The sequence below is a fragment of the Aulonocara stuartgranti genome (genome assembly GCF_965226115.1).
Source record: "Aulonocara stuartgranti genome assembly, chromosome: 8".
NCBI classification, from domain to species: domain Eukaryota; kingdom Metazoa; phylum Chordata; class Actinopteri; order Cichliformes; family Cichlidae; genus Aulonocara; species Aulonocara stuartgranti.
In genome coordinates, this window is record NC_138959.1 from 22,836,769 (window position 1) to 22,852,700 (window position 15,932).

General features: G+C 40.6%; 1 protein-coding gene across 1 annotated transcript; it reads left to right on the plus strand.

The window, feature by feature from the left end:
* The first annotated feature begins 1,395 nt into the window (after window positions 1-1,395).
* Window positions 1,396-15,930, plus strand: sh3bp1 (SH3-domain binding protein 1). Its single transcript, XM_082545072.1, has 18 exons — window positions 1,396-1,726; window positions 7,241-7,283; window positions 7,586-7,690; window positions 7,775-7,851; window positions 8,275-8,386; window positions 8,873-8,949; window positions 9,047-9,134; window positions 9,208-9,276; window positions 9,377-9,467; window positions 9,561-9,697; window positions 10,447-10,558; window positions 10,868-10,949; window positions 11,026-11,106; window positions 12,409-12,522; window positions 12,631-12,728; window positions 13,297-13,453; window positions 13,585-13,955; window positions 15,266-15,930. Exons 1-18 carry the CDS (start codon window positions 1,677-1,679, stop codon window positions 15,550-15,552), a joined length of 2,151 nt encoding a protein of 716 aa, XP_082401198.1. The 5' UTR covers window positions 1,396-1,676; the 3' UTR covers window positions 15,553-15,930.
* Window positions 15,931-15,932: the final 2 nt, after the last annotated feature.

Sequence of the window (15,932 nt, forward strand, 5' to 3'; positions counted from 1 at the left end):
TTTGACAATGCTGCCACCAGGCTGTAGCATGTGGCAGTTGAGGGCTGGTTCAATCTCACTTGCACCCTCTGATCGATTTAGTGTCAATGCTGAAAGAAAAAAGAAGAATAAAATCTGGAAATGAAGCTCAGGTGCCATTTCACCGTGATCCAAAGGGAGAACTGTCATAGCTCCCTCCTGGAAGGTATTTTGGAGCAAATACAGCAATATTTTTAAGCGTATTGCATTTCACTGCAAATCCTACACGTGCAGTTTTTAACCCTCAGCGAATGAGCAGTGAAAATAAAGATCATTTATCTACTGTTTGCAAAACACTACACAAGTAACAGAATAATATCACAAAATAACATCAGAAAAACATAATGGCTGTGATAAGCTGATTTCATGTGCCTCCTAGTTGAGTTATGAAGGGCATTTTGTTAAAATCGCAATGTTGATCTACAAACACTCTACAAACTTTAATGTAAAACTTTAACAAGTACAGTAATGTTTAATTTTTTTTAAGGCATCATTATTCATTTCTAGTTAATTCATGGGATTAACGTGTCCTTACTGTAGTTTTTGTTTTTGGTAACAGATTTCGTACTAAGAGTGTCTGAGCCCAAACAGGAAGGGGAGAGCCCTCTGTGACTGCTTGCCTAAATCTAAAGTCAAAGTGAAACAAGAAGAATAAAAACATCTGTGTGCCATGAATGGAGACATGATTTGCAATCACCATAAATTTAAGAACAATAAATTCCAAATTATAAGAATGGTTCTCGAATCCAGAAACGGAGCTAAAAGAACGAGTAAAGTAACTTCAGACACGATTAAAGGCGAGTTACGCTTATTTGACGCTAAACTTAAAGAGACTGCAGAAAGTCAGTGCTGTGTTTACAAAACAACAACCAAAAAAAATCCAAAAGATCTAAAAATGTTAACCGAAAAGGAAGCAGACTACCTGAAGCAAAAATTAAAATGCCCAGATTTTTAAAGAGGAATAGAGTGGACTCGTTAAAATGGAAATAACTTTTAAGCTGACAGGAAAAAAATGTTACAAACAGCAGCTCAGTTTCCTCTTTCGGCCATTTCACATCCTTTTTACCTTAGTTTACAGAACTACACATTAACCACAGCCGTGCCTGAAGGATATTTTAAGTGGGCGAGCATCATTCTAATTACAAGATGCAACAAACAAACGCAGCGCTGCGCAAATTATTCCTCATGAGATATCCGTCTGCAAAGGCGGATCAACCTTTCATGTAGTTAAAAGTCAAATGATACCTACACAGTCCCACTCATTCTTCTCTGTCACATCATGCGTCATTTTAGACTGTCAAATCATAGTGTGACAATGCAACAACAAAAAAAAAAATCTCTCTTCCCTCTCACAGCCTGCATATCATCTGTGCAACTTCCTCATTCGCTGACTTGTGCTCGACGTGACTTGAGAGCGTGCTCCTGAAACGAGAACGAAAACTGAAGGCCAAAACACGCATGCATAAACACACAAAAACCAGACAAAGCAGAGGCAGAGCCACCGGTCTGTGCTTTCTCTTCCTGATGCAGTAACGCAGCCTGGAGCCTGTGTGGACTTTTCCTCCACTTTTTTTCTTTTTTAATTAACAGGATACCTTGCTGAGTCGATCAAGAGTGGGTAGGTCAGGTAGAAAGGCTGGTTGGACTCTGCTGCCAGCATGCTCCGGCAGTCTCTGAGCATCCTGAAGCAGTTGGGCACTGCGACAAGGTAAGCCTGAACTTGTATTCTGAATGTTGCATTTAAACAACATTATGATCACATTTAAAGTAAATTTAAGGTCTTCTGTGGCGCCAAACGTTGCGTCGTGTAAGACAGATGTCCCTTGAGTTACATATTGCCGCATTAGATAAAGAAATCAGTAACCACAGCCGTGACCATAGTGTAATGAATATACATCAGCTTGAACAGTAGTATTCGGTGGCTGTCTGTAGGGAAATATCACTGAGACTTCTCTGCTTTATTTTTGTCATTTATGCTCATCATATACTACCAGCCACCTTAATGCCACTCCTGCTATCAGACTACATGAAAAATTATCCACCGCTGCGTTACTAATACGATGGATCGCTTTACTTTGAGACTTTATTTTCTTTAACGCTAAGAGGGAGGGGAATTCTCAGTGCAGTTTTCGTATCAGTTTGATAATCTGATTTGGTTTTTCGTATGTTCTCACTTTCAGTGTGATGGAAGTGTGTAAAGTAGCTGGTTCCTCTTTAAAGTGACTCATACTGTTTGGATTTTGAGGGAAACCTCGGACTCAGAGCGGCTGAGCACTTCTGAACAGAGAAACTGACTCAAGGTTGTGGTGAATGTTAGAAACACACTCTGGAAAGATGGTGGCTCTTTGTCAGGAGGTTGCTTTTAAATTGCTAAACTGATATTTCAACAGTGCAAACATTAACTGGAAAATAAAAGCCTTTGTCACAACAGTTCTCTGGGCTTTTTGAAGGCTCTTCAGCTGATTCACATACTGCTCGCTAAAGCCTCGTTAGAAATTCAGTGGAAGGGTGTCTGGCAGGTAGCTTATTGAAAGGAAACGGGGAGAAAAGGCTGAGGTATGCCTAATTACACAAGAAGTGGACTGAGAATTGTTGGGTCTGATGGAGTGTTAAATCCAAATTTGAAATTCAGGTCAGGAGAGTTTATCTGTAACACACGGTGGAGGCTCTGTCATGGTTTGGGTCTGCATTTCAGCGAGTGGTGTTGGAGAGCTTGTCAAAATTGATAGAACTCATAGATTTACTGGACTTTAGCCATGTTGCACGGGGAAAGTGTTTGATTGACTTCATTTGTCTTCAAGACCCAAACACGTTGTCAGAGCAGTATCAGAACACAGTGGAATAGTAATGCACTGGGCTCTATAGATCCCGGACCTCATCACTGAAGCAGTCTGGGAACATCTGGACAGAGAACAGAACAAAAGACCAAAATCCAAAGTACAGCTTTGAATATCTTCCAAGAAGCCCAGAGAACTATTCCCGAAGACTACACAAAACCTGCATACTAGAGTTCAAACTGCCCTGAAGAATAAATATGTCATATGAAAAATAGACTTGGTAGTTATTCAAAACTCTGTTTTTGCCTTATATACTGTATTTCCATGCAGGTTTGCACATGTTTCAGTAAACACCCATTTCCTGTTTTCCTTGCAAAAAAATGAAGTAATATGGGATGGCTTAAGACTTTTGCACAACACCTTAAAGTTGAAAGTAGGTGCCAGATTATGTTAGGCATTCCTGTGGTTGACTACCACTGAGTGACTGGCATTAGCAAAGAAGTGGGTGACTAAATCATGCACCTTTGCGCTATTTGGTTTTCTTGGTACAAGCTTGCATGCAGCAGGGCTAGAGGAGTGTGGTTTCAGGCTGTGCTCCCTTTACCTTTGACGCATTCTGGTTTAATAATAAACTCGGCAGCGTGCATCTGCAGCAGGGCAACGTGGGCTCCAACTAACACGAACAGCACTTTTCACTTTGTACTGGAGCGTTGAGCTCTGATGAAATAAACACACATATAAATAGACATATTGCACACTGATCTAAACACATACACCTCTAAGGTCTCACATACAATTCCTAATAAAGTATATGTGCTCTAAAACAAGCACCTACTGAGGATTTCTTCTCCTTGTGTTGCGAAAGGCCAGATTTTAGATTCACGAGAGGAATTAAAACTATACCTTAGAAGTACTGAAGCATAACTGAACTCTTTGTGAACTGGGCTTGGTTTCCTTTCAGCTTAGCACAAACATAATGGCTGCAGTGACTTTTATCGGCTCTCTGTAGATTGCTTTGCCTCCTCTTGTGACAGCAGAGAAACTTGTGGTGTTGCAGTCCTCCCCACCTGGTGCTAAATAAACCACAGCACTACCCTACACGCCCATGCTTAGGCTCTTGTCATGGTGTCGCATGTTATTCAGGCCTAAAATGTCCTTTATCTTTTACCACCCCCACATTTAGATATATTTATGTCCCCCATGCAGAAGAGGCGCAAACTGCGAGGCCACTGCACTGAAACAGTAGGAAAGTCAGTTACCCGGTACAGAAATAACTTTATCACGTGGTGTGCTCAAATACACCAAAAAATTGCGATGACTTCTTGGTGAAAGTTTCATTTGATTTGTTACTGAAAGCAAGTCTAGTCAACTGGAGCTGTACTTTATGTTTGTGACTAATCAGCACATATTAATTAGCACAGCAACATGCTAAACTGAGATAGTCAACATGGTAAACATCACTTACCTGCTAAATGACTGTATATAAAAGACTGATGCCAGTGCAGAAGTGCCTTAAAGTGGCATTCTTTCTGATGGTCAGCAGGGTGTGATGCATCGTCCAAGTCCACATATATATGAGAAAGATTCATGACTATATTCATGATATTTCGGTTATGTTAGGTTATATTGGTGTTTCATGTGTATTACTTGATGTTTGGGTCTCTATTTATAACTGGACAACTTTTGGATAGTCCCACTATCTAGTCTCACAAATGAGTAATAATGGCTGAAACTGTATTTTACCCGATTAATGAACTAGAAAACTAGATTTAACTGTACATCCCATGATTCAACAGTTTGTAGAAGTAGTAGTGTGAAGTACTCATTTTCTGTATGACTTTATCAGTTTCTCGTATCATTACGGAATTATTTTGACCCACTCTTCTCTCACATGTCGTGCATTTCATTCAAGTTGATGTCTGGGCTTTGACGTGGTCACTACAACACCTTGATTCTTTTCCAGTCATTCTCTTGTAGGTTTGCTGCAGCGTTTAGGATCATGTTCTGTTGCATGTCCTTTCTGACCTAAGCTTTAGCTGACGGACAGATTGCCTCACGTTTGACACTAGAGCACTTTGGTGCACAGAGGAGTTCATGGTTGACGCAGTGGTTGCATGGTTCACAGATCCTGTGGCTGCAAAACAAGCCCAAATCATCACCCCTCCACCACCGTGCTTAATACATGAGACATTTGTGTTGATACTCTGGGTATAGCTCTGGGTTTGATTCTCTGGGGCTTTTGGTCAAACATGGAGCTGTCACATTGCTCCAGAAGATTTGTACTTTTTTCAGGCACGGCCACCGTGCTGAGCTGAATTGTTCTTTTTGTAGAGCCTTTCTGCTAAGAACCTTTCCAAACAAGCCACACTTGTTCGATCTTTTTATAGCTGTACTGCCATGAAGATGAAAAGATTACACAGTTTGTGTAATCTGTAGATACTAATTTAAATGTAGCTCTTGCGGTTTTTAACAGTTTCTCTGCTACTTATCCTCTGAATTCCTATGGAAGCAGTAATGGTGTATTTACATTTTTACCAGCCTTAAAGTCCAGGGCCCGTATCCCTAAAGAATCTTTGTGCAAAAAGTGGCTCCTAGCGGCCAAATTCTAAGAAAATTCTCAGAGTCATGACGTTTTCTTAGAATTTCCCCTAAAAGTGACACGACAATCCCAGTTAATATAAAAGCTATTCCTCAAGATTCCTAACGCTTAAAAGGGCTCCTAAGGCAAGATCTGCTAAGAGCAGGGAAGAGGACTTTTAGTGGCTTAGGAGTTCCCCTAAGCAGCTGCACAAAATGGCCAACAGAAGAGGCAGGAGAGATGTCCTGCAAACATTGGATGACAGGGAATTATTGAGACGCTACAGATTGGATCGTGCAGGAATCATGTTTGTGGTGGATCTCCTTAGAGATGCAATTACTTCACCAACTCGACGCCACAACGCTATTACACCAGAGACGAAAGTAATCACAACCCTGAGGTATTTGGCAACCGGGAAAATGCAACAATGCAGCAGTGATGACTTGGGTCTGCAATCACAGACATTGCTAAAAGCTGAGCGGTGTTACCCTCGTTAAGACCACACTGGACTTGTAACGTTGTGATTTCTACTTCATTAATGACAGCCCCTTGAGATAGGCCATCTTGTTTTCAACAGGGTCCATATGGGAGTGAAAGTACAAAATATGTCAGCTAGGATATTAATATGAGCAAATAAGACACAAATCATTATTTGAACAGGGTGTAATGAGTTTAAGTTTTCACATATTTTAGATTCTAATGTTAGGCTATAACCCCTACAGCTTACTATTCATTTTCCAGATATTTTCTTGAATGTGAAATATTATTTACAATTACAGTCAGCATAAGATTAGAGTGTATAATTATGTTTATTGATTTGAGGGTACATCCTTTGTTCATTATCACCAAAAGCTCATTTCCATCAAACTTGTAGGATCAACCAATCACGGCTTTTGAAATGATGACTCATACCTAGCAACGGGGTCAACCACACCTCCTCACTAAGATAGGATTTTCCATCCATTCCTTGCTCAGAGTTCACTGAAAATGTTCTGGAATCACTTCTAAGCTAAAACTCCTGGCAAGGAATTTTTAGGTTAAGTTAGGAGCTCTCTGAGAGGATTCTCAGAATCTTTAGGGATACGGGCCCAGGTCTGGTTTGTTATGTCTAGTTTAAAATAATAATATATATGTAAAAAAAGATAGCAATGACTGAAATAGTAAACTTTAAACTTCAAAACCAGTGTGTGATGTCATGTTGGCTATGTTCATTGTGAGCACGTTAGCATGCTAATGCTAGCATTTTTCAAGTTTCCGTTTTAAGCACAGGTTACAGGTTGGTTTCAAACATTGAGACCGATACGATTTTTAAGTCAAAATGTACATTTCAAGCCCCTTTATTTTTTTGACATTTATTTCTTTTTAGCTACAGCTAACAGAATTCTTTCACATTTTGATTAGCCGAGTAACAATTTTTAGACCACAGAATATAAAAACAGCAGCACAATATCACAGTCCAAGGTTGCATGTTTGAATTCAGTTGATTTAAATAAATTTAGAAAACCCTGAATATCAACAGACACGTGTTATCCTTAGCTTAATTATATGTATTAAATCAGCGGTCCCCAACCTTTTTTGCGCCACGGACCGGTTTATGTCCGACAATATTTTCACAGACTGCCCTTTAAGGTGTCACGGTAAGTAACACCAGTGCCAGTACCAAAAAAAATAACACACGGGAAAGACCCAAGGAAACCGAGTTATCGATGAAAATGATTAACCCCGAGCCTCAACTCTTGCAGCCTGGTACCAAACGACTCATGGACTGGTCCGTGGCCCGGCGGTTGGGGACCGCTGCATTAAATATCATGCTAAAACAATACATTAAACAGCAGATCTTTTCTAAATTAATATCATTTTTTTGCAGGTCACAAGATGCTACCGACCTTCTACATGAAGACCTGGTTATGGTGAGAAAAATAATCTGCTTTACCCTTACAGATTTCTTTTATTCTTATACTGTTATGAATAACGTATTATTCAAGATACAGTGTGGTTTATAGCCATAGCTGTATATTGTCAATGGTTACCACAGCGATGCTCTACTAGCTCTACTAGAGGACACATTCACTTACCACCCACTTTCTATTTCATGTAAATTTATGCAACAATAGCATTTTTCGTTTGCACACATCATTTATAGCAGTAAAATAATAAATTAAATACCATCATTCGACGCTCTAAGGTTCACCGTATGTGTGTTTGACCAAAGGTGGAGCAGAGGATTGAACCAGCCAGGAAGGCAGCTCAGGTCCTCCATAAAAAGCTGCAGAGCTGCATGCAGAGTCAACCGGGGCTGGAGGCCGAAAAACGAATGGTAGCAGTGTTAATGCATCTGCGTGGTTTATGGAAATGCTCTGTTAGTTACTGAAAAATGTCACATGTCCTCCTCTCTCTACAGAAAAAACTTCCTCTGATGCTTCTGTCTGTCAGCATGGCAGAAAGTCTGAAAGACTTCGATGCAGAGTCCTCAATCAGGTGACAGGTTTGATCTTCTGCAGTTACCCTTCCACCCCTCCATTGATCCATCTGTGTTCTGTACTTGAACTCCAATGCTCTTACTGACACTAGAGTCATGCAAAAACCTCATGACTGTAGTGTGGAGGTTTTCGAGTTTTCACTTCTGGGTGAAAAAAGAAAGAGGATGCTGTCTATGACTTGCTACCAGAGCTCTGTGCATCTGCTTTATTTAGAGTTTAGCGCTATAATAGGTTAGCCTGATGGGTTGCATGCATGCCATTTGCTTTGTATATTGATTTATCTAGTTTAAATCTGAAGGAACATGCTTTTTTGCACTTTTAAATGAAATTTATAGCATGTCTTCTGATATATTTCCAAAACAGTATATCAGATTTGAGGTGGATATTTATCATGATTTGGTCGTGTGTGTGTGTGTGACAGGAGGGTGCTGGAAATGTGCTGTTTCATGGAGAAGATGCTGGCCAACATGCTGGCAGACTTTGAGATGAAAATGGAGAAGGAGGTCCTGGAGCCACTAAACAAGCTTAGCGAGGTGACAACAGCTTAATGTTCATGTTGCTGAACAGAAGATCAGTGATGAGCAAAACCAAGAATATGTTCTGATATAATTTAGGCTAAAAGTGCTTTTTTAATTTTTAACCCGTGAAGCTCCTTCATGAACAGAAGGGTTTTTCTCATAGTTTAGGCTTTCCTGTTGAACAAAATGACTCAGTTTGCATCAAACATTAACTGGAACCCCCCCCAAACTGTTCAAATGGTCATCAAACCACAACTTAACTGATGTACACTGAGGTGTCAAAACTTGTCATTATAGGTACAGAGGAGGTCGTTAAATGCTAGATGAGTTAACTACTTGTGCTTTTGTAGCCACTTGAACGTCATTGTTAAGTCTTTGCTATATTCTGCCCATCCCCTGTATGTGATTATTTAGAAATATAGACTACACTCATGCACAATCCTCTAGATGTAACTAAATGATCACATAAAATCTTTTTTTTCCCTTTTTGTGTCCATTTAGGATGATTTACCTGAAATTCTAAGGAACAAAAAGCAGTTTGCAAAGCTCACAACAGATTGGAACAATGCAAGAATGAGGTGAGGTTTTTAAACATCCTGCACTTTAACCACACACCCCACCCCACAATTTTTCAAATTTTTATATGTGTCGGCGTGTGTGTGTATGTGTGGTCAGGAGTCAGGCTAGCACTGGACCTCAGGCAAAGCAGGATGGGCTTAGGGAAGAAATGGAAGAAGCTTGGAGGAAGCTGGAGAGCATCAAGGTACAAGTGTTTAAGTCTGTTTGGAATCAATGGCGTCGTCTTGATCTCTGACCTTTTGCTGTTGTCTCTGTAGGACCAGTACTCTGCAGACCTGTATCACTTTGCAACTAAGGAGGATGACTACGCAAATTACTTTATTCGTGTGAGTCACCGTTACGGTAATGATGTGACCTTTTTCTTAACTTTGACTTTTGTTTCTTTTTATATCCACCGCCTCTGCTTCTCTCTTGGTCAAAAAATAGCTTCTCGAGCTGCAGGCAGAATACCACAAGAATTCTCACATGTTCCTGGATAAAAACATCAGCGAACTCAAAGAGGATCACAGTCAAAAAGGTAACCCGAGTTTTCTCAGGTCCGTGCGTTTCATCCGCTGCACTGATGTAATATTGCGATACGTGTCATCATGCCCTGCTGTGTGTTTTGCAGAGTCGTCACAAAGCCTCTCCAACCAGAAGGTCTACGGGGAGCCTCTGCTCTCACATTTGTCTCAAAGCAACAGAGAAATCGCGGCGCCCATCCAGGAGTGTATTCACATGCTGCTGAGAACAGGCATGAGAGAGGAGGTACTGCACAGTGTTCGCAGTCATAACACACAGACCCAGAAATATGCAAATTAAAAGTGCTTTCATTGCCCACTTAAATTGCTGTGCACCGTCCAAGCCTGAGTGCACATCATATTGCTTTCTGAGGTTATTACTGTTATGTAACTCTCAGGATTTATGCTGCTCTAAGCACTAATTTAGACACTTTGTATACTCTTGGATCACTATAATGCATCACATGGTCTTCTCAGGCTCACGGCTCAGCTATCGGCTGAATTGAGGAGCTGCACAAAGGCCCAGTGTTATATGAATAGTGATTCTTTTGAACCAAAGCTAGTGTAGCATCACAGGAACAAAGAAAAGAGCTCCAAATTAACATCACAGGTCCTATTTAAATCAACGTGTACGGGCCAGCAGCTCTGCAAAACTGGAGTCAGATTTACTCACTAAAATTAAAAAGAAGTTTAGAGCATTGGTGTGTTAATGTTTGTTCATTTGCAGTAACTACAAAGTACAGTTAAGATTGATGGGAAAGTAATCAGTTTTGCATGTTAAGCACAAACTGTATGGGCAAACTGAAAGGGTGGAAAAAAATCAGTGTCTAAACGTATATAATCAGTAAAGAGGGTGTTAACACTTTCTTTCTGAGCCGTGGGGGCTTTCCCTGGTTATGTTGATTTGAACTGACTGACTGCTGGCTGGTTGCGACTTCTACCGCTCGAACGCTCTTTTTTTTCTCCCGTTTTTCATGAACCGTCGTCTTTCCTCAGGGTCTGTTTCGCTTGGCCGCCGCAGCCTCGGTGATGAAGAGGCTGAAGACGTGTCTGAATCAAGGGACGGTGGACCACAGCGAGTTCAGCATGGACCCTCACGCCGTGGCAGGTGAGGCTGTGCCCTCTTCCATTTCCCGTCATGAGGGCTCTTCCTCATCTGGCCAGCCAATGTGACTTTCACAGCTCATTTTAACAACCCAGTTCCTCTTCTGTTTGCTCCAAGTACAGCTTCCTGTGAACATCAAAAACACCACTTCAGTGCGCTAGAATTATTTATAGCAGTGCAATATAAAAGCGTTTATTAATGGATTATGTTGAGAAAACAGCAAGAAGGTTAAATTCAAAATGGAATATTTTGGGTTAATAAATATATGTGTTTTTATCTAACGGTGGGATTTACTTCTGAATGTGTCGACAGGAGCTTTGAAGTGTTACCTCCGAGAACTTCCCGAACCTCTAATGACGTTTGACCTCTACAACGACTGGTTTAAAGCAGCAGGGTCTGTACAAAATCGATTTCTACATTTCTCATTTTGACTGTGGTGTGTTCCTTAACTCTGACCTCTGACCCCATAGGGAGAAAGAGCTGTCAGAGAAGCTGGAACAATTCAAGATACTTCTAAAGAAACTGCCACCTGAAAACTACAACAACCTCAGGTGTGTAGTCTGTGAATAGCTTTTTTCTTTTTTTGCACTCACACGATCAAATGTTCTGACGAAGAAGTTGTTGTTTTTTAAATTTACCTAACTGAAATATTTCAGCAGTATTGTTGGCTCATGAGTCATATATATATATATAGTATGTGTGGTTAAGACAATATAAAAAAGATGTATTGGGTTCAGTTTTGGCCCTTGTGTTTCTGCTCAGATGTCTAGTTAGTTTTTAATGTGTCTTGAATTAGCTTCTGTTGGTCCTGTGTATGGTGGACCTGAGAGGTCAAATGCACTGCAACCTAAGAAAACACCAGCAAATAGAAAAAACACTGCAAAAACACACAAAAACACAAGACACACCCAATAAACAACAAAGGAATTTTAGTAAAACACAATAGAAGTGAAAAAAAAAACCCTGATGTTTTGTGTAATGTGTGTTTTAATCACATGATTCATGTAACTGTGGACACATGCCTGCTGTTAGCCCTTTACTGTTAGCGTCTCACTTCTGCAGCGTGCTGTCACGTTGGAGCTTTTGCTGCCATTTTTCCTCTTTCCTTTGTGTTTTATTTTACTTCCTTTGTGTTTTATTTTACTTCCTTTGTGTTTTATTTTACTTCCTTTGTGTTTTGCATGCTTTTGCAGAATTTCTCTATTTGCTGCTGTTTTCTTGTTTTTGACCTTTAAGGACCACCATACCTCATCAACTAAGTCAGCGAACTATGCATCAACATGTTATCATTATGTGTGGCTTAATAGTGCTGTGCAATACTGCAAATTTAGGTATTAATCTGATACCGAGTCAATACAGGGCCAGTATTGCTAATACCGATACAAATAGTGATACTTTTAAGGCATTTTATGTTTAGGGAGAGCAGTGTGACTTATGGGATGACTCATCAGCACATTGCAAATTCTGAACACATTTTAGTGATCATGAAATCACTGTGTGTACTTTTTAGACCTGGAATATAAACGTACCTGTCCCTCAGTTACTTAGAGTCAGCTTCTATTATTTCATTGTGCATGTTGGAGGTATAAAAGTAACACCACTGAGTGGGCTACGCAGTGAACTTAAAGCAGAGAAACAAAGTTTTGATCTGATACCACTCAGATATATCTGCCCACCTTAAAAGGCTTAACATTTGGCTCATACTACCCTTATTTCAAAGCACAGCCTCAGTGTTGCTAACATGGCAGAGGAAATCAACAAGTCTTATATTTATTTCAATTTTCATATATCTTGTGTTAATATGTCTATAAGTCTTCATTTTTTTCTTTCCATCTTCTTTTCTTGCTTATCAGGTACCTGGTCCAGTTCCTGTCTCTGTTGTCTGAGCAGCAGGCTATAAACAAAATGACACCAAGTAACATCGCCATTGTCCTGGGACCAAACCTGCTCTGGCCGCGAGCTGAGGGGTACGTGTGTTTAATCATATTCCAAGTTATTCCTGTTCTTACACTGTTAACAATATTTGTGCTTTATGTGAGTCCTTCTCTGCTCTCTCAATCACTTTGCCTCGTTAGGGAAGCTGCTCTCTTTGACATGGCTTCAGCTTCTTCAGTCCAGGTGGTGACAGTCATTGAGCCTCTTATTCAGTACAGCTCTGATCTCTTCCCCGAAGGTAAATGCACTCTTAATGTAAACTGAAAGCTGTTCTTTGAAGACTTGTTGTTCAGCATGGCTAAAAGATACATACACTGATGCGGGGATATGATATGATACAGAAAAATGAAGAACTGGGCCCTTAGACATGTATGTGACTTAATTATCTGGTAAGAAAGCCAGATCGCAAACAATACAGATCTTCACAGAATCACTTTTACACAATATCAGTTGCTCTGACTGAGTCTGCTGTTAACCACAGTTCATGTGTGGGTGGGTTTTAATGTAACATATTTTTTTCTTTTCGTATTTGCAATAACCACAATTATTTTATTGTATTTTATATCTTGCTAAAAACACGAGTTGCAGTTAATATGAATGTTGCTTTGTTCTGTCAAGAATACGGGAGAAAAACATGGAAATGAATAAAGCCTGTGTTATTTTTCACCTCTCTGCAACACCCGCTCAGAAACTTAGTACACCCTTAGATGCACCCTTGCACAGGAAACTGTGCATGTGGCAAGTGGAGCAGGTACATCAGCTGAGTGCAATGAGTAAGACTCTTTTTATTTATTTGTTTTGATCAGCTCTCTCGTTCGAGATCCCAGAACTTCCCGAGGTCCTGGATGCGTCTCTGCCCTCTCCCGTTGTCCCAGAAAAGGGGAAACTGAGCAGAACTGTTTCCTCCTCTTCCTCCACAGCCTCCTCGTCTGCATATCACTTCCCTCTTTCCAAGACAAACAGGTACTGCGTAATAAGTGCAGTAATCATATCAAAGATATTTATATTTTAAGATATGTTATGATATGATGTTAAATATTCAGTGGCTACAAATGCTAAAAAGTGGAAACTCTTTAAAATACTTGAACCTGCAGCACAGCCTCTCAGGACAGCAGCGTCTCCTTCCTGGTGAAATCTGGCTCTGTGAGCGGCCGCAGTGGCACCTCCACGTGGGGCAGCCCTGAAGCGGAGACGGCAGCACCTGCTCAACCAAACAGGACGCCCAGCAGCTCATCCTTGACCGATCCCGGCCCGTCTCCGGCCTCTGACTCTACATCCGCGTCCAGCTCAACAGCAAACCAGAACCCGACTCCGCTTCCCAGAGCAGCGGGATCTGCGACAAACTCAGGCCAGGCCCGGAGTCCCACCCAGAGGCAGATCTCAGAACAGAACCCGCTCGAGCCAATTTTGGAAGCACCGCCAGATTCTCCCAGGGCATTAGTGAAGATCGCGTCACCGTTTAAACGTAAGTCAAAGGTTCAGTCAAACAGGTCGAGCTGGGACTGCCTCTCCAGAAGCACTTTCAGCACTTTAGTTTTTCATACGTACACACGAGACATTACATTACTCTAATATAAGCTGACGCAGGTGAAGCTGGGATATCCTATTACGCATTATCTTTCAAATTTTAAAGATCATGATCTCAGTACATAAAGATGAGATCATCAGGGTAATTTTTACCATATTATAAATATCCCTACCAAAGGAGCTATTTTTGGACTGAGCGTATCTCTATCAGCACTTACTGTTTCTTTTCCATTGTAGAAAGCTCAGTACAGACTCGTTAGTCAAAATAGTGGCTTGGTAATTCGATGTATTTTAATATGAGGAAAAATACATCTACCGCTGTTATTTTAACAATCAGGATGTACACAGGAAACAGGAAGTCTCACACCGCTGACCAGAGTATCAATCTTTAGGTTCATGCGTCATCTCTTACACTTTTTTAACTGCCTCGCTGGCTGAAAGATGTTGCCTTATAAGTATCGTGCTGTTCATCTATCTACCAAACCATTTTTCCTTAAATGCAGTGCATTTCTATAATAGCTTATACAATGTAAAGCAACTGGGTAGTCACATACTTCCACCAGATGTCGAAATTTGATACTAGAATTTAAATGAAACTCTGTCAATGAAGTAAACTAAACACATAAATCAAATATAGTTGAATGAGAAATTACATATCTGTACATATCGGCTAAACATAGACTGTACGAGCACTGAAACCGTAGCTAAACCTGACACATGTATATAGTGATAGGTTTATAGTCTATGTAACATGTAGAGTGTGTTAACCTCTAGAGCAGATTGTAACAGACATGTGATTTATTTGGTGTTAACTGCTGTATTAGGAAAAACAGATTGCATATAATTGCCATTTTAATGCCTTTCAGTTGCAGACTGATATAAGACTGACTCAACATGTCAACATTTGGGGCAGTGTTGCTCAAAAATCTCATTTTACAGCAGAAAAACCGAGAAGTGAGATAACTTTATCTTACTGGATAACACAGATAATGATGTCTTTTAAATATGAGGACATAAATTGCAAAAGAGGTGATAAATTGCAGTATGTGAATTATTGTTATATCACATCGTGTCTGGTGTTTTCAGCTCAGGCATTAAAAATGCGGCTAAATCTGTCTTTTATTTACAGTGCATACCACAGATATAATTCAGTTGTTTAAAGTTTGTGATTTTCGCTTTCAGAAGTGCATGACTTCTTGTACTCGTGCGCTCAGTGCTGTCATCCCCCCCCCGCTATCTTTCTTACAGCAAGGAGAACTTTCCCCCTGAGCAAGTCTAACCAGCCAAACGAGCAGGTCACGGTTCAGTTCTCCAAACCAAAACTGCCGCCACCTCTCAAGTCACATGCCCCTCCACCCCCGATTGCACCTGCGACGGTTCCAGACACTAGGCCCCATCCGACGCCTGCACCCCGAGGACAGCAGGCCAGCATGAAAAAGCCTCCTCCGAAAAAGCCTGGACTCAAAGCTCCAAACTGCCCTCCACCTCTTCCCCCACCATCACAGGCAAAAGAGGTTCCTTCTATGGCACAGTGAGAAACAAACGTCCCTCAAAGTTCTGTTATTGAGTCGAGCAGAACAGCCGCTGAAACACTTTCATATTTTGTCATTTAAAAAAAAAGACAAAGAGTGCTGGGTACGCTTAGATTGTTCGGTTAGTTGATTTTAAGTGTTGCAGATTTTTTCCCCCGTAACCAGCCTAGTAATTTTATTTATTCTGATGGTTTTACGGTCAGAGAAAAAAAATAGACCCATGATAAATGAATTCACAGCAAAAATATTTTCCTGTTTTCCTGTGGAATTGTCCATAAATGTACAAAACAATTGTATTTGTGTAAGCTATTTTAGTGTGGGAAAACTTTTTTTTTCTCTGTTTTTGGCATTTCACTTATTAAACGATACCCCACCCATAAACC